The 18616-nt window shown below is 36.5% G+C and overlaps 1 protein-coding gene across 8 annotated transcripts in view; it reads right to left on the bottom strand.

The window, feature by feature from the left end:
* Positions 1 to 509: 509 nt before the first annotated feature.
* IL1RAP (interleukin 1 receptor accessory protein) overlaps positions 510 to 18616 on the bottom strand; it is a 175347-nt gene continuing 157240 nt past the window's right edge. For 3 of the 8 annotated variants that reach the window (XM_054681334.2, XM_016942499.4, XM_016942496.4), the window contains 2 exons: positions 18321 to 18464; positions 6988 to 8296 (listed from right to left, as the gene is read on the bottom strand). In XM_054681334.2, the coding sequence (XP_054537309.1) occupies positions 7578 to 8296; positions 18321 to 18464 (863 nt within the window). In that variant the 3' untranslated portion in view covers positions 6988 to 7577. Of the gene's footprint in view, positions 3175 to 6987; positions 8297 to 12644; positions 15834 to 18320; positions 18465 to 18616 lie in introns of those variants that run through there. The other 5 variants (XM_054681336.2, XM_063807432.1, XM_016942501.3 and 2 more) reach the window with 3 other exon arrangements.

Here is an 18616-nt window from a genome sequence, read left to right as displayed (position 1 = left end):
TCTTCATTTCCTCCACATTTCTCTTATAATAACTAACAACAATATAATACCACTACCAAGCATGTGCTTTACACGTTTTTGAGATTAACATTTATTACGTAAGTTTACCCTTACAACAATCCAATGAGGTAGATATTATATTATTCCCATTTTATATATGAGGAAACTAAGAGCTTGAGAGCAAAAGTATGCTATTGAAAGTCACACAGTCAGTACAACTAGTATTCCAATTCATACCTTCTGACTCCAATTTAATATATCAAGAGCATAATAGAAATGACCAATCAACTTTATTCCCTGACACTCACTGCACATTATAGCTATAATGGCCTGATATTAGAAAGTTTTTACACATCTCGCTGCCCCGTTACATTACTGATATTTGTAAATGAGTGAAAAACATTTTTCTATTCTCCCTTTTTTTTTTTTTTTTTTGAAATGGAGTTTCGCTCTTGTCGCCCAGGTGTGCAGTGGCGCGATCTTGGCTCAGTGCAACCTCTGCCCCCCAGGTTCAAGTGATTCTCCTGCCTCAGCCTCCCGAGTAGCTGGGATTACAGGCACCCACCACCACGCCCAGCTAATTTTTGTATTTTTGGTAGAGATAGGGTTTCACCATGTTGGCCAGGCTGGTCTCGAACTCCTGACCTCAGTTGATCCATCTGCCTTGACCTCCCAAAGTGCTGGGATTACAGGCGTGAGCCACCGAGCCCGACCCCTTTTCTCTTTTGGTTGTTCTTAGAAGTCATTTGTCTTTGCCCAAAACCATTTCATCATAAACACTTTGTCTTGTTTAAGATAACTGACGATATGGATGTCATACATACTGGAGTTATGGCCTCCTTTGGCTACCCAATTCAGTCACTACACTGATTATTTCTCTCATTTTATTATCTTTATTTTGTGTTCTCATATTTTATGTAATTTCATAATAAGATATGAAAATAAATGATTCAATTCCAGTATCTGGCAATGAATTTTAAGTTTTGAATATTAAGAAAAGGATTATTTACAATATTAGGAGTTCTTTTGCCTTTTAAATATATATTTATAATATAACATCATTTATTTCTCATTGAAACATATGCAAACTTAAGACAGTTATCCTATATCAGAGCACATATCTAGATCAATATGGGAGATTTAGTAGACTGAGATGGACCCGAGGTATGTGTAATTTTTTAAAAGATGAAATTAAATTCTAGTTAAGAACCACTTGCCCAAGTTACTTCAAAACACAACGCCAAATGCTAAATTAATTGCAAGCATATGACACAGTTTTTGACAATAGAAAATTAATAAGTTATATATGTCTTTGAGTCTTAAATATACATTAGATTTTTTTCTTTTTAAAAAAATAAAGCAATGAAGTATTAAAATTCCCATTACCTGGGTGAGTTAAGTTAAAAACAGCTCATGATCTGATTTCAAAGTTTAGTTTGAATCTTTCTTCTTTCTTCCAATAAGCTCATTTCAAAGAGTCATTTTTTTCATTTAAATATTTTGAAATGATTAAACTGTTCAAGAGAAAAACTTTGTGAATTATTTTCTAAGGGATTTTGAATGTGTCAGTAATCTCCTTGCTACACTAAGAAATAATAGGTTTTTTTGTTCAACATTATAACTTAGTAACATAGACCAAGACTTATTAAGCACAAATCTTTGCCAAACCAAAGAGAGCCTTTCTTCATGATCGAATGATTCCATACACATTAGAGAAGTCATATAAAAATTCAAATCTTTAATACAAGCAGAGAATCCAAATGTAGAGACAGCAGATGCACACACTTCATAATACACCAGTTTTTGTCTCTTCCTTCACTTGAGCTTTAGCATGTTCATTTTGAATCCCCTGTTTAGCTCTTCAGATAGATGGATCAAGGGCTGTTTTCTAATGACTGTGTTACATGCTCTGCTGTGTTCTAGATGTCTTCACTTCTTCTGAGGCTCCTTTGATATCCAAAATGAAATGGCTCATTTACAGATAGTTTGAGCATCACGTTCTTAGGGAACTAGCTAAAGCTACTGAATGGAAGGTAACCAAATACAGTAACTTTCAAATTTTTAAGCATGCTTTCTCTTAGCCAGAAGCTATGATTATTATTATGCATTCCTTCAACAACTTTTCTTTGGGGAACACTTACAAACAAGGTGTACTTTTCTGCATGCTGTTTTATCTTGATACTTTGGCAAACTGAGGTGGAGTACTGGTAGCAAAGTCCTTTTTTTTTTTTCATTAGCAAATTATGTGACATATCTCAGTTTGAAGATTTCTTACCTCTTCAGGCTTCCGTAATATGTTATTCTCATCACATTTGTAGACAAAGATGGTGGTATGTGTTCACCAAGTTCATTTCATTTTTCTCTTTCGAGACATAGGAAGACTATATTTTCTATCCTTTTTTATGATTACAGCAGGACCTCAGAGCTAGTTCTGGCTAATGAATTGTAAGTGAAAGTAATGAGTGTCACATTTCAGCTAAAGCATAGCACAACAGGAAGCCACACATTTCAGATGGCAAAGCATAAAAAAAGTAAGCTCTGGGCCGGGTGCAGTGGTTCATGCCTGTAATCCCAGCACTTTGGGAGGCCGAGGCAGGCAGATCATGAGGTTAAGAGATCGAGACCATCCTGGCCAACATGGTGAAACCCTGTCTTTGCTAAAAATACAAAAAATTATCTGGGTGTGGTGATGCGCACCTGTAGTCCCAGCTACTCGGGAGGCTGAGGCAGGAGGATCACTTGAACCCGAGAGGTGGAGGTTGCAGTGATGTAAGATCACGCCACTGCACTCCAGCCTGGCAACAGAGTGAGACTCCGTCTCAAAAAAAAAAAAAAAAAAAAAAAAAATGTAAGCTCCTATGCTGGACGTGTAGCATAAACAAGAAATAAGTCTTGTTATATGAAGCTACTGAAATATTGGGGTTCTTTGTTAGCATGGCATAGCATATCTTATTCTGATTAATACATATGATGACTACAGCGATCCCACCAGGTTCCAAATATCACTGATTGATATTTCATATATTATAAATACATTCTACTAATCATCTATTCAACTGTTTCCTTGTGCTGAGGCAACTTCGAGGGCTAAACATGCCCTACGTTTTCATCTATTGCCTGCAAACACCTTGTTAAGAGGATGATTTGTAGTCCTTGGCTGGAGAAAATCAGAGCCTACAAGGGTAAAAGAGGAGTTAAAGAGAGATAAAAATTAATGGTTCTTGTTTTTTTGTGTGCATTAGAATCACCTGGGAAAGTTATTCCACGTGCAGATCTGCCCTACATCAGGGATCCTCATTTAGTTAATCTTGGATGGAGTCAAATAACATGCATCTTAATATGAGCCCCAAATGGTTCCAATGTGGATACATTAAGGAATACGTATCAAGAAGGCTTGGGCAAGCTCCTAATTGCGGCTCTTTTCCCTTACAACCTGAGCAATAATACAAAAAATATGGAAAGAGTTTGAAAGAGTTCTCATAGGTAGCAGTTTTTCAACATTGACCTATGAAATGCTCTATTTAATTATCAAGGACACAATATAAAAATACAGACTTCTAGACAATGTCCAGCACCTAATGAATTGGTCTCTCTGGGGAAGGGCCTGCCCTGGGACCTTCACTGTAACATGTCCCTCAAGTTACATGCACGAAAGTTAGATGCACGAAAGTTTTAAACCAATGCCATATAAATTGCTTATCCTTCTGTGCATATCTTTATGATTAGTTCAATTTATTATTCATGACTTTTTCTGAACCAAAACATTAGTTTTCCCAGCCCCTTCAAATCTTCAATCTGGGAGTGAATACATTGTTACTAGAGTTCTTAATAGTTACAGGAGAAGGTAACTCTGAAATTGAGTTTTTATCGAGCTGCCAAAGAAAATTTGTTTTTCAAGGTAAATGGTGAATATATTTTTATTTTCCACCAAGAAAAATTCAAATTTATTTTGAAGGCAAAAAATATAGCATTATCATAGAGTCTAGAGGACATTAAAAAATTCTATCTTTTAAATGCTTTAAGAAAGTTTATAATATTTTAAAATTAAGCCATGTAAAATAATAATATGACAAGGTCAGATGACATATCAGACCCTTAATATAACATTTAATTAGCTGTGTGTGGGTTTACATTAACTGCTTTTTTTACTTGAATGTTTTATGGCCCAGATTAAATAATTCCATTGAGGTAGCTTTGTAATAGAATTACTTCCCCTTCAATCTTACATGGATGGTTCTAGAATTAGCAGTGGATCAAGTGTCAGAGTCTGGGTTGGAGACTCAACCCTATTGATAATTGGCTGAGTGTCACTAGGAAAGTCACTTAACCTGGATAATATGTTCCTGTTCTATACTGCTTTTGGACATTTTATAAGAGTTTAAAAAAGGTGAGGCATATGAAATAAATGTATAATATATCATTTAATGTCACCAACATCCAATGAGGTTGATAATAGTATCTTTATTTTAGCTAGTAGGAAATTGAGGCTCAGAGAGACCATGTTCAAACAGATAGGAGAGAAGTAGGACTCACATCCATCTCTATTTGATTTAAAACTCATGCAACTAAGTAGACAATATTTCTTATGCAATGATATATCCATTTACCCTACAATCCTGTTATTTCTATTATGGATATGCATGGCCCATGAAAAAAATTTCTTTCTTATTATAATTTGCTTCATTGAAATGTATGGTACTGAACATCACATTCAATTTGGCATGTCAGGTCAAGAAATAATAATATAACCTCTGATCCTTTCTCCATACAGTAGAAGTATAGTCTATTATCTTTCTGACCGCTGTATAACTAATACTGAAAACTAAGACTTTTACTGCTTCCACTACACTTATATTGTCCAAGGAAATTGATACTTGCCAAAATGTAGTTTTGAGAGCACCAAAATTTTCTAGCTACTCATATAATATGAGCTCATATTTAATTTTCCATGACTCTGCCAATAGTTCTTTCATTTCTTTGTCTTCACTAAAACAGAAAATAATGTATAAATGAAAAATTTAATTTCTCATTTTCTTCCAAAGATATTTTACACTTTGAGATGCTGTGTTAATAAGGAATAACATGATAGTGGGTCAGAGAATCTTCTCCCTCCTTGAGCTTCGGAGCCACTTACATTACCCATTATTAATAGATTTGGAGAGAAACTGCTATCTGTCTTCCAACTGAAGGTCCTTGAATATACATCAAGGATGGATTATTCTTTACAAGAAGGGATATAATAGAGGACAAGGCCTTTGGGTTGTGCTAAGTCATTTTCTACTGGATATTTAGTTAGGGTGGCCTGTCATTTTCTAATTACAAGTTTCATTGTGAGTTCACATTTACTCTAGAGGACCCTTGTTCCTCCATCTTTGGAGGAGGAATCTTCTAGTTTTTTGTTTGTTTGTTTGTTTCAACAAAGAAAGGATCTTCTGAGAACATTTTCAAGAGGGGTAGTGAGATGAAACTGCTTTCTTTCTTTCTCCACTGCCCATTCACTGTTACTGACTGGGAGACACTGACACTCATTGGGCCACAACTCACTAACAGCCACAGCTAATGTATTAAAGGTGACTTCTCATGTAAGATGTGGCCTCTTGCTTTTTTGGTTCTGCTCATGTTCAGGAGCAGCAGACTTCGTTCTTCTTATTTTCTGACAGTAAACAGGCAAGAAACCTCTAAAGAGTAAATGGAAGGCACCCAATTTTCCAGATTTTTCTTTTTAAATGGAGGGTTAGGTCAGATCAGCTCAATTGTAACAGCCCAGATGTCTTCAATTTGAGGAGAGAATAAACATGCTCCACTATGTCCTTAAAGCCAAACTGTGTCTTCCAGTTCTGGTATTATCAGGGACTCTTAAATTCCATTTGGAGATATGTTCTTTGGCTGAACACTTTAGTTATGAAATTACAAACTAGTTGCCCTGAGGCTAACTATGTCCCACAGATATAATTTGTTTGGCTCTTTGTTTTTTCCTTCTTAACTTTAAGCCATCCCATAATTGACATTATACATAAAAATCTGAATTTTTTAGATTCTTTAGAAAAAAATGGACAATATGGCAACATTGGGGCTCAATTAGTGACAAAAATCAAATGGAACTGAGTAGAAGCTACCCATTTTTTTTTTTAAGATGGAGTCTTGCTCTGTCACCAAGGCTGGAGTGCAGTGGCACGATCTCGGCTCACTACAACCTCCACCTCCTAGGTTCAAGAGTTTCTCCTGCCTCAGCCTCCTGAGTAGCTGGGATTACAGATGCCCACCACCATACCTGGCTAATTTTGTATTTTTGTAGAGATGGGGTTTCACAATGTTGGCCAGGCTGCTCTTGAACAACTGACCTCAGTTGATCCACCAGTCTTGACTTCCCAAAGTGCTGGGATTATAGGCATGAGCCACCACACCCGGCCTGAAGCTGACCCTTTTTAAGAAATATGTGTTCTTCAGTTGCTTAGAGGGCCAATGATCTACCTGACTTGGAAATCAAATGCCATGTGCCTTATATGAGTTTATGAAAATGTTTACAGAGAAGAAATAACTATCTGTGCCTATGTCCCTATTCACATCAGTTCTAGATGGAGAGCATGTAAAATAGGCTGGTATCTGGCCACATTTTCTCTTTTCTCTTACCTTCTGATCCCTGTAGGCACTTGAATTTATTATCCCTTCTCAGAAGCCTGAATGGGACGAAGGCACCTATTTCTACGCTACATCACTTACAATACGGAATTTTTCATCTGTCAGTTCTAAAAATATGAGATTCTTGTAAACTTCCATTTCATTTAAGTCACATTCTCCCTCTTTTTTGGTTATTTTCCACATCTCTCCCATTACATATCAGAGAGAAACAAAAAAGGCATCTTAGTTTTTCTGGTACCTAAACCAAATCTCAATTTTATGAAATGGAATACTCTCCAGATAAGAATACAACAATCATAGGAAGTAGAAGGGTGAGAGAGATGTAAAAAGTTGTTAGTACAAATAAAATGACGTAAAAATAGAATTTTATTGATGCTAACAATGTTAGGCAGTTTAGAGAACACTAGTTTACAGTGAGACAGAGAACGCCATGTATCCCTGGGTGGGTATGTTTGGTTCTTTGAGGAAAAATGTGCTGTAGGTTTTCTGTTGAGCTTCGTCCTACAGCTTCCACCAGAACCAGCTCCTTTCCATGCTGCTCCCTGGGAATGCATACACCCTGTAAGCATCATAGCCCAAGTACACCTGACTGACTTATAATGTGAGGTTGATCAACTCACTGAAAAGAAACACATTTAAATTCTCAGCTCAGTTTTAAACCATTGGACAAGATAGAGGATCAGACTTTAGGCAACTTTCACATACTGACCTTCTAGGGCCCAAGAAGAGTGTGCTCTTCTGAGGCCGTTAGAGGCAATAATTCTGGATTCAGGTCCTTCAGGTCTTTTGTCTCCTAGAAATAAATAGTTTTTAAAAATCAATAAAAGGGACAGTAATCTGATAGTCCATTAGATGATAAAAATGTCAGATTTTCCCACAGGTTCATGACATACAGAGGGTTGGTAGAGATAGTAGCCACCACCCACCACACACAGTAATTATAGGATATAAAAGTCGTTGTTATTGGATAAGTCCGTGAAATGATGAAGAGCAAGGGCTGAGATCTGGGGAGCAGGGGGTTCCAATCTGGTGCCATTTTGTATCCATTGAGTTTCTGACTCTTGGGGAACAGGCTTACAGAGGTGTGTCTCCCACTGGGGCTGGTTATGAATCTCTGCCCGGCTCTTGTTCCTAAGGTGATTCTCTCCTTCACAGTAGGTGACACAACAGCGGCAGGTGGCAGAGGACTTCCCTCGGTGCTTGGACATTGTGCCTGGGGCTGGAGGGCTACCTGCAGCCCTCTCTGAGCTCTGAAGTTCTGGGGGCTCTTTCAAACGACTTCTCCTCCTTTGAACATGATCCAGACTGATGTCAGACTGGGAAGAGCAGCTCTCATTCCAGCCAGAACTGGCACTCAGACTTCTCAGGGGAAGAGCCAACCGCAAAGCTTTCCAGAATTTAGAGCCAGAATGTTTGGACTTTTCTCCCTTCCAGCTCACAAAAGACACAGACTCCTTGAGCTGAAGAATGCCTGGGTGCGGGTGCTCAAGGGGACGGTACTCAACCACAATGAGCTTGGTGGCAATGGAGTTCTGGCACATGACACCCAGTTTAAACTCCAGCATGCTGATGCTCTTTTCTGTCACATAGTCAGGGCTCAGAACAACAATCATCCTTCTGCTTCTCTGAATGAAATCAAAAACTGCTTCCACTGTATCTATAGGAAAATGGAAATATAGGACAATGTATAGTGAAAACTTACATATATTCCAGTTCGTTATTGTCCATCCTCCAGAGGACAGGGAATGAACAAACACTTGAGATGACAGAATCTCAGTGCTGAATAATTTACCCAGTCAAAAAAATCTACACCACTCTTACCAATGGTTGCTAAGAATTTACTACCTTCAAGGATGGTATGGTAGTTGAGCTCAGTCTCTCTCTCCTACTGCAAAACCCTCATTGCAGTAGTCTCCTTCTTCAATAAGTCTTCCTTAAAACACACATACACACACACACACACACACACACACACACACACACACACACACACACGGTAGGCAATTGAGTAACTACCCTCAAAATATTAGCCACCATCAAAAGCAAGTCATTTCAGCTCTGTTTACAAATTATTTCTTGTTTTGAAATCTTCTTCCTTGCAAATGTTATCTGGTGGTCAGATCTTGAGTCTTTAAATGTTTAAAATATTTGACAACTATTTTTATATCATTGTAGTATTTTCTTATGTCTGGATTAAATATTTTCAGGATATTTCTCTTATTCCATAAATGACATGGCCTCATGTCTCCTCTGCATGTTTACCATTTTCCTCTGGATAATGTTCAGTTTATAGATGTGTCTTCTAAGAGTAGTATTATGAACAGGAGTGAACATAATGCTCCTGACATAGTCTGATCAGCAAAGAGCAACAGGAATTATCACCTCCTAAGATTCTCAGTTATATCCTTTGATACTTAACATTTTTGGACACAACATCAGACAGTTCATAGTAGTTCATAGTATTTATCTTGTTATCAATTAAATTCTTTTTTCTGTGTGTGTGTGTGTGGTGTGTGTGTGTGTGTGTGTCTGTGTGTGAAGAATTGGAATTAAAGTGGCAAAAACAATGACAATGGGTAAGAATTAGTCAAGTAGCTAAGACTTCTGGCAAACCATTCGATTCTAATGATATCAAAGTGGATTTGGACAGATCCCAAGGGAAAGTTCTTCAAATAAATGTGATGCTTAACTCACTGTGAGATTCAGGAGCTTAGAACATGCCATATCCTGAAGGAAAAAAATTCAAAATGGTAAATCCTAGCCATTTATAACTTTGAAAACATGTGCCAGAGTCACCGTGTGAGGGCGAACACCTCTGCTTTTGGTCCAGGGACGAAACAGTAACGGAGAGAGTTTTCAGCCTTTGAAGACAGACTGAAAGTTTGCATTGGTCATTGTGAACTTGACAGGGAATAAGGGAGCTGTGCTTCTTACAGATTATAGTTTTTTTTTTTTTTTCAATCAGTGGATTTAACATGAATTTGAAGGGAAATTGGAGAGACACGTGCTCAAGTTTTGAGAACTTTTGATTGGTTTAAGCAGGAGTGCAAAAATGTTTTTAGAGATATTTTGTTTCATTCATTCTTAAGAGATAAATTTAAATTCTCGTTTATCATTAAAACCCTTCTGTGTGTACGAGTGTGTGCACATGTGCATGTGTTTTAGCAACTCCTCAGTCCCCTCTAGTCCTACTCAGAATCTTAAGAGGCTGCCTCTCATAAATCAGAGAATATGAAAGTGGGAAGTCTACTGCTTCTCCTGGCTCCTGAGAAATGTGAAATAACCTTAAGGCAACATGGCTAGCTTGTCAACAAAGAGAACTCATGCAAATTGTGTGTGTGTGTGTATGATATGATGTTTCACTTCAAAACAGTCACCTTAGGAAAATGTATGTTTTTGCCAATAGGAATATTGTTGTTTAAAATACAACAAACACTGTTCTAGATCTTCTTTAAAAATGTCTTTTGAGTCTGTTGCTCTTTAAATTTTATTGGTACTCCATCCAGAGAGTGAGAAAGTTTAGATTTGAAAGAGGACAATGCTAAATGCAGGTAAGAGTGGTGGAATTTTAGACGTTGAGAAACACATGTAGGAGACGCTTCTCAGAAAGGTCCTGGGCTATACCGAAGGATCTTCACTTAATACTGTAAAGGGAGTTGCATACTTTATGGCATATTTTTAGAATACCTTCTATATTGCCAAAACTTCATATTTGAGGACAGGAGCTATTATTTTTAATGCTAAAGTTTACTTGGAGGAGTAGTAATTTAGCTCATTTATTCTGTTTGGCTCAAAAAATGAGGTATGGCCATATAATAATGAGATTTGTTTTCTTGTGTGGTACTAAATCGGCTTTGAAGTCATGTTGTATGACTGAGAACTCTTCAATACTCAAGAATACTCTTGCCAGTAAAAGTCATAATTTCCATGGAGTTCACTTAGAAGAAAACTAGGACAGTCATTTTTTTTTTCTCCTCTGGATGAGTTATTAGTAGATAAAAGAACAGCAAACCTCTGTCTCTTTCATTTTCTCTATTAAAACTTGAAGTATAGAAAAAAGGAAATATTTAACTTGGAAGACGAATGTGGTTTCAAATATTGCTTTCTCCATTTATCCCTATTTTTATCTTAATATCTTTTGAGTCCTAGTTCACCCATCTATAAAATGCATATGATAAAGTAAACTCGTAGGGCTGATAAACAAATTAGATGCCTACATGTGAATTTCTAGCACACAGTACACATTGCATAAATCACTTTGATTAAATTATTGTTGCTCAACGTCTAGTGAACACAATAGTAAAATCATATATGGACTAATGTTTATTGAATCTGTATCAATTATTAATGCTAACTTTAAAATATCATCTTACTATGTGGATTTATAAGAGTAATACTGTGTAAAAGTTCTGTCTATTCAGTTTTAAATAGATGTAGATTAAAATTACTACTAAAACACTCCATCTCCTAACTCATTACTAAGGTTACTTTATATTCCTTGAGTAGAAACAGAGAAATAAGAGACTAGTTGCTAAACGCGTCTCTCATACCATACTGTGCATTTACTTGCGTTAAAGAGCTAGTGACATCAGTATATAACGGAAAAAAAAATCTTGAGAGTTTAAGGAAGGTTAATCACAGCCAGGTAGATCATATGCAAAATGCTGAAGTTGAATCTTCCAAAGAGTCACCAGTATGTTCTAGCAGGTCACTTAACACGTTCAGGGTTGGAAACAACTTCAGACTCAAAACCACTTATCCAATGCAAAAAACTCATATACAAAATCTCAATGAAAATCTATCAAATAAATGCTTATATACCTCTGGTAATGGCAGGCCTAGTATTTCCAAAGATAGTGAATTCCATTAGTGTCAAACTCTGCTTTACAGCTATTTTCTAACTGAGCAGAAATCTGTTGCCTTGTAACTTCGATCCGTTGATCCTAAGCCTACACTTTTGGGGCTGGTTTGCAAGAGGAAAATTAACTCTTCAGTAGAAGAACCTTTACTAAGCTAACCAATTCTGAGCACGTTACAGGGCTCAGTAAAATGAACAAGTAGGATTTTTTTTTTTTTTTTTTTTCTGAAGTCTCGCTCTGTCGCCAGGCTGGAGTCCAGTGGTGCAATCTCAGCTCACTGCAATCTCCGCCTCCCAGGTTCAAGCGATTCCCCTGCCTTAGCCCCCCGAGTAGCTGGGACTACAGGCGTGCACCACTATGCCAAGCTAATTTTTTGTATTTTAATAGAGACAGGGTTTCACCATGTTGGCCAGGATGGTCTCGATCTCCTGACCTCTTGATCCATCCGCTTCAGCCTCCCAAAGTGCTGGGATTACAGCGTGAGCCACCGCGCCTGGCCAGGGATTTTTTTTTTTTAAAGCAAAAAGGCATCCCTGTCACTATGGACTTGTATTATTAACTGAAAATAAAATATGTTTCCAAATATTAATCACTGATTTATTCAAAATTTGTAACAGAAATGCATCTTTGATTCAAATGATCATCAATTAACTAAAGTCATGGCATTAGTTTTATCTGTTTCCAAAGCAACTACCGTGTGGTTGCGTTAAAGCCTATTAGATGAAAAATATTCCTGTAAACGACCTAAGTTCCAGGTTGAGTAAAAAGGAATAAGCTTGTTTTCCTTTGTATTAAAATAATCTTTCTCTCCTTTTTCTCTGTCTCTCTGTATCTTTCCATCTTTTTGACGGTCTTTCTGTCTCTCTGCATACACACATACACATACACATACACATACACACACAAACACATATACACCCATAAAATATGTCCTAGTATTCTGGAACAATTCATTTTACTTAAGTAACTTTTACTTCCATGTAAAGAAAATGTTCTTGATAAGAAGTTCCCATTTTACTCAGATGTATCTCAGAAAGACACTTAACTAATGTAACTTATTATATTTCTTTGTGAATATAATAATCAATTTTCTGTTTTCACTTATGACCAAATGTGAAAATAAAGACATAAAACACATGCACAAAATAAAATTCAAAGCTGAAAATAAATGGTTTATTTTTAACATAAGTAAATTTACAAATCAAATGAAAAATGAAAAATACAAAAGTTCATGAATGAAATAAAAAAGACACTCTCAAAATATTAAAACCTATGGAAAGAAAATAAGTAATTAATGAATGATGTTTTTGTTTCCAAATACAATGGAGTGATTTTTTATTAGAGTCCTTGGGAATCATCTAAGTTACAATACAGAAGAGAATTAAATAAATTGTATATGATTTTGTAATTAGACACTCTATATATCACAGTTCTTTGTTAATCTGGGCATGGAACGTCCCTATAGCATATATTTAAAACCATTAATTTTTTTAAAAAAAATTTGAGACATGGTTTGTTCTTGTTCTCTAAATTATGTTTCCCCATTTCCCTTGAATGTTCTCTATTGGCCATCTTCTGGAACATTAAAAAAAAATCTTGAAACAAATTTTCTTGCAATGATATGTATCACATAAACTTGATATGCTTTATATTACAGCATTTGTAAAATTAAGTACCAAAGGCAGGAATATAAATAGAAAAAACATCAAGGTATTTCTAGGGGTGCCCAACAGCATTTGGGATAAATATGGAATCCAAAAGTGCAAAAGGAATGCAGCATTGGCAAGAGAATGGTCCTTTGGTGACTAGACTATTCCCTGTTTGCCTAAAGTTTATGTAAGAATTGATATTCAAAGCTTATCTGGAATAAGTTCTTTTCTGGTCTAGTAAGTGAAGGGTTAATAGAGGGAGTAATTGTGGTTTCTAATAGGGAAAAATATTAATAAGGCTAAAAAAAAGTAGATCCAAGAATGACCTACTTTTCTACTTTTTTCATCCAAGTGAAACTTTTTTCAATTTAAAATAATCAATAACACTTATAGAGGGAAATGATTTATTATGAACTTCAATAGTGATGAAGGGTACTTAAATATAGGATATAATTTTACATTTGTTCATCAACATTCATGTTACTGGGATAAGGGCTTTCTCAAATTATGAATTATTGTGTTTCACAGGATACCAAGATTCATTTACAGTTATATTTGTTTCCTTTATCACTCAACAGTTCAAATAGTTGAGCACTGAGGTTAACATAGCTTAGTTTCTAAATGTGTTTGCTGGGAATATAGTAGGAAATCAATTAATGCCCGATGGCTGGCTACTGCTTAGCAGTGACCATGGAAGCTCTGTGCACAGCAGATTCCACTGCAACCTAGATAAACTGTAGCGATACTTAAGTTATTTATATAAACTTAGGGAAGGCAAGAACTATGACAACTACCACTCTGTGAGCTGTGAATTAACAAATAATATGTACAGAAAACACTGACACAAAAACATTCCAGTAAAAACATAATTTAAAAACTGGACAAGAGTTCCAGTGGTTTTTAATATTGTACCCATAGCTATTTAAAGTCATATACATACACATACACACACACAAATTATATATATATATATATATATTTCATGTGCATGTGGATTTATATACACAGATATATGTAATGTATATATATAATTTGTGTTTGTGGAGATATAAGATATATATCTCATATACACGTGTGTATATATATGTATAATCTACATGTAACATAGATATTTACCACTCTGTAAACTCTGCACTTAGTTTTCCAAGTCTTAAAAACAGCAAAATATTACTGAAAACAAACAAAACAACTTTCATTGACAGTGACTTCTCATACTGACTTATTTGGAGCAAGTATATTTCCTGCACTAGTGAATAGGTGACAGGAAATACAGTTAATTCTCTTAGAATATTAATGCCAAAAGCAACTCTCAAGGCCACTAAGATTGACCTCCGCCCTTTACAATGGAGCAACAAAAACGAGTGAGAAAAAATCACTTTCCCAGTATTCACATTAGCAAGGTTAAGACTTAAAAGACAAATTGCCAAACATCCTTTTCTGTGCTCTTTTCATGAGTCAGAAAAATGCCCTAAAAGAGTCTTTCTGTTACCTCCCTCTCTATAGCACCATTAGGAGATTTCTTTCAGACTGAACCTAGTATGGAGCCTCCTGCAAACTCTAGATGAGCAATGCGATATAAGCAGATAGGGAGAAGGAATGAAAAAATGTGGGTTGACCTGCGGATAATCAGGAATTGACTGGAGCAAAAACAAAAATTAAGAAATATTTTTCAAGTTTACATAGATTTCATAAATTACCTGAGATGAGGACAAGGGTGGTATAGAAGACAAGTCCTTTAAATCAATTAAAAGAAACATTTTCAGTTACACTGCTTTGTATCATCCTAAGTGGATGTCAGTCTTGCTGTGGTTATGTATTATACAGCCGAAGGAGGAAAAAAGTTCATTATCCTCAGCCAAAATGTAGGCCTTGATTATCTTTTCAACGGACGAGTAAAAATAAGATAAAAAGAAAACTATACTCGGAAACTCATGACCCTGTCAACAGTGACTTATTTTAAAGGCATATTTAAATTCATAGGAAAGGCTGCTCCATATGTTAAGACTTTAAAAAGAATGGAGACATATAAAAACAGGGATAGACAATGTAGAAGGGGAAATTCGCATTGAACAAGTCTTTGCCTGCAAAGAACATAGTGGCTTCAGAGACTGGTGACAGAACGTTGATGATATCTTTCTAAACTTTAGTGTTGCCTGAGGAAGCAGAATAGTCAGCCACACAGTCACCCTAAATTTATCCCTATTGGGAGGCTTAGACCATTATTTTTGCCTATGAAACCATAAACTGCGAATGAAGACTGGGGGGACTCTTTCTTCCTGGAGCACCCCTTGTTCTTTTTACCCTTTTCATTATTCCTTTCATACATTTTTCAAAGATGAATACGAGAGGCCCTGCTCATCACTGCTAGACCGCCTGGGACTTTTCTTCACTGGCATGGCCACCTGCAGCTGCTTCCAGAACCTGCCCTGTGGATACTTGGATTTTTCCCCTTTCCATTTAATGACCGTGAGCACCGTCTTAGCCCTCTTCAGCTCTTTCACCTTCGTTTCCTTCACAGCTTTGTACTGTACTAAAATGACGTTGATGTTGCCCCGAGAGGCCATATTTTCTAGGCCAGCCTTGAGCTCCAGGAGGGCTTGGGTTCCCTGGAGCACGTAGTTGGGGCTTAGAACAACCAGGAGGCGTCTGCTTTTCTGAATGAAGCTCAAAGTCTCATCTGTGACAACTGGGAAAGAAAACAACCATGGGGATTAGTGTTGGCCAAAAACTCCCCAAAAGCATTGGGGCTTGAGGAGCAAATGTAGGGAACTTAGGGTACCAGCCTAAGAATTGAGGTGAAACATTTTACCAGCAAAAATGTGAACAACTTAATCCTTATACCTGCAAACTCTCTTTGTTAAATACCACTGTCTTCAGGGAAAACAGAAACTATATACACATATTTCTAAAAAGAATTCCAAACAGGCATGAAGCCAAAAGGTAGTGTAGTGTTGTGACCTTGATCTTCAAAAACAATACTTGAGACACAAGGAGTAGACACATTATACTGAAAGCAGTTTCTTCAAAGTGTGTGGCATCTTATGGTCTAGCCGCGTCAGCTCATGAGCCCTTTCTTCACCAAAGAAACCCATGCACCATGCATAAACTCTCTAGTACCAATGGACACTCAAAAAGGTATATGTTATATAATCAAAATAATAGAATTTTATTTTTTGCTAGGACAGGACAACAAAGGTAGAGACCTTCATCTTCTGAAAGTCCCTCTCTATTGTTGGATACCTCTCTGACTCTAACATCGCTATGTCCTTAGACTAGAAGCTTAACAAAATCTAGCCAACTGAATGGCATTTTGGCTGGTAACACATCGTCGGTGGGCTTTCCTCTTCTGTCTCCCCCGGAGCCTAAATTAATCGCTGGATCTTTCTCCTCAAACTCCGACCATTACTATAAAGCTATGTGTTTCGGCAGCTGCTAGATGATGTGTCTACTTGCACTAACAGGCAAATGCTTTCTTCAATGAAAAAAGAAGAAAAAGCAGGAAAAATGGAAATGCCATGTAATTTTATTCTGCTGTCAAGGGCCCTGATTAGTTTCTGTCACTAAATTCTTGGAACCAATCCATCTCCTCATAGTTGCTTATCGAGGATTGCATAGTCCTTTACCTGTGTTTCAGATGGTTGCCAACTCTAGGTAACTTACTATGGAAACTTATATCATGTCTTGCTATATTCCTTTATGAAGTCATTTTGCCCCTTAATCTTCACAGGTTCAGAAACAGTAGGGAAAGCCTTGTGATTAAAATCTAGCATGCACAGCCTGGGGGAGAATCCAGGAATGATTGTGTTCCAAGCAGCGGCACTGGAGGCTGAGCATGTGCAAGCATGGAAAGAGACCCAGAGTCAAAGAAGATTGGGTAAGAGCGGCAGGGAGAATAAAAAAGGAAGCAAAAGCTAACTAACAAAAGCAAGATGCAAGAGTAATTATGCAGAATGTGAATTCTTCAAAGAATTATCAACCCCTATTGGAGGGTCTTACCCAGTTCCGTGGTAGATAAGTATTTATTGAATGGCTGTATGAACAAATAAATGGGTGAATAAATGACTGGGGAAATTAAGTATTAAAATGAGTGGAATTTATCCTTTAACTGTATAATTAAGTCATAACTTCCTGGAAAAATTATACTGAAAGAAACATCTTATGATGGACTTTTGGTTGATGATTGGGAAGATAAAATAACTGATCCAACTAAATCAAAATGAGAATAAAATTTCAAGTCTATCTCAATTATCCATGCAATATTTAAAAAAAACTGTTAAATGATGAATGTAGACAGGATTTTAGAGGAGTAAAATTGGTTTGTCTTGCTTATGATTAGATATATTACAAGCATTTCAACAGGATAAAGTTTAACAGTGGGTTTGGGAAGGTAACTTACATATTTATTAAAAAGACACCAGTGAAAAATTACTTTGTGTGTTACTGTGTGGATCTAAAAAGGAGTTGTACTTTTATTTTAACACATTCAAGAATTTAGGCATTTCCTTTCTTTTTAAACCTTCTAGTTACACTGGCTATTATAAAATTTTAAAGTAACCCTCAAATGTATAAGCTGACAGGAAGAAGAAACAGACCCAAGGAAAAGGGGAATTTGAGTAGCACTATTTTGCTTGAAAAGAAAAGTGAGGGGGAAAAAAAAGAGCAAATGCCATAGGAAAATACTGTAATTATTATCAGTGAATCACATAAAGAAAAATTCTACCCACACTCTTCAGCCACTCAGTTTTAGTAAAACCAAGTAAACCTCTGTCTTTCTAAAACCAAAATAAAACTGCTTTAAAAAAAAAATTCTCAGTCTTGTAAAACAGTTCTAGACCAACCAGTGTAGATTAGCCTAAACCGAAAAATCTAAATGTGAATAAACAGGATGTTTACAGCTATGGCCCTTTAATAGAGCTCTAATCCACTGTGCCTCCATGCTTTTCTGACATGCATCTCTGAAAGATTGCAAGGGAAAATATTTTAATACCATAAACTGAGTTGAATAGTATACATTTCCAACGTAGTTTTATTTCTAGAGGAGTCTGTTACATCAAAGAGCATCGGACATTAAATATCCAAAGATGCTGTGCCATGACTCTCTCCCATAATGCAAAACTAATGATTCTGTCTGCCTTTCAAGGTAGCATCATTTGTACTCCTCTGAAATACCTACTTCCCCCAGGCAGACTGTCTCGGTCAAAGATGCACAGCTTGTATCCAAATTCATTCTCCAAAACTCCACGGAGGGTCAGTAATACAAATTCTTCTTCTTCCGCATTCCTTGCATAGGATACATAAATATCATACTCTTTTCCATCTAGCAAAAGGAACACAGATACAATGTAAATTAGGAAAGTTTCTCAATACCATTACATTTTTCTTAAATCTAACTTCTGCATATTAGACATTTTCATTATGTGACAGATTCCAGTGCGATTTTCTACTTGAAACAAGTCTCCATGCAAAACG

This window comes from Pan troglodytes, chromosome 2 (genome assembly GCF_028858775.2).
Source record: "Pan troglodytes isolate AG18354 chromosome 2, NHGRI_mPanTro3-v2.0_pri, whole genome shotgun sequence".
NCBI lineage: Eukaryota > Metazoa > Chordata > Mammalia > Primates > Hominidae > Pan > Pan troglodytes.
The sequence above is the reverse complement of the archived record's forward strand: the minus strand, read 5'-3'. Positions and strand labels throughout refer to the sequence as shown.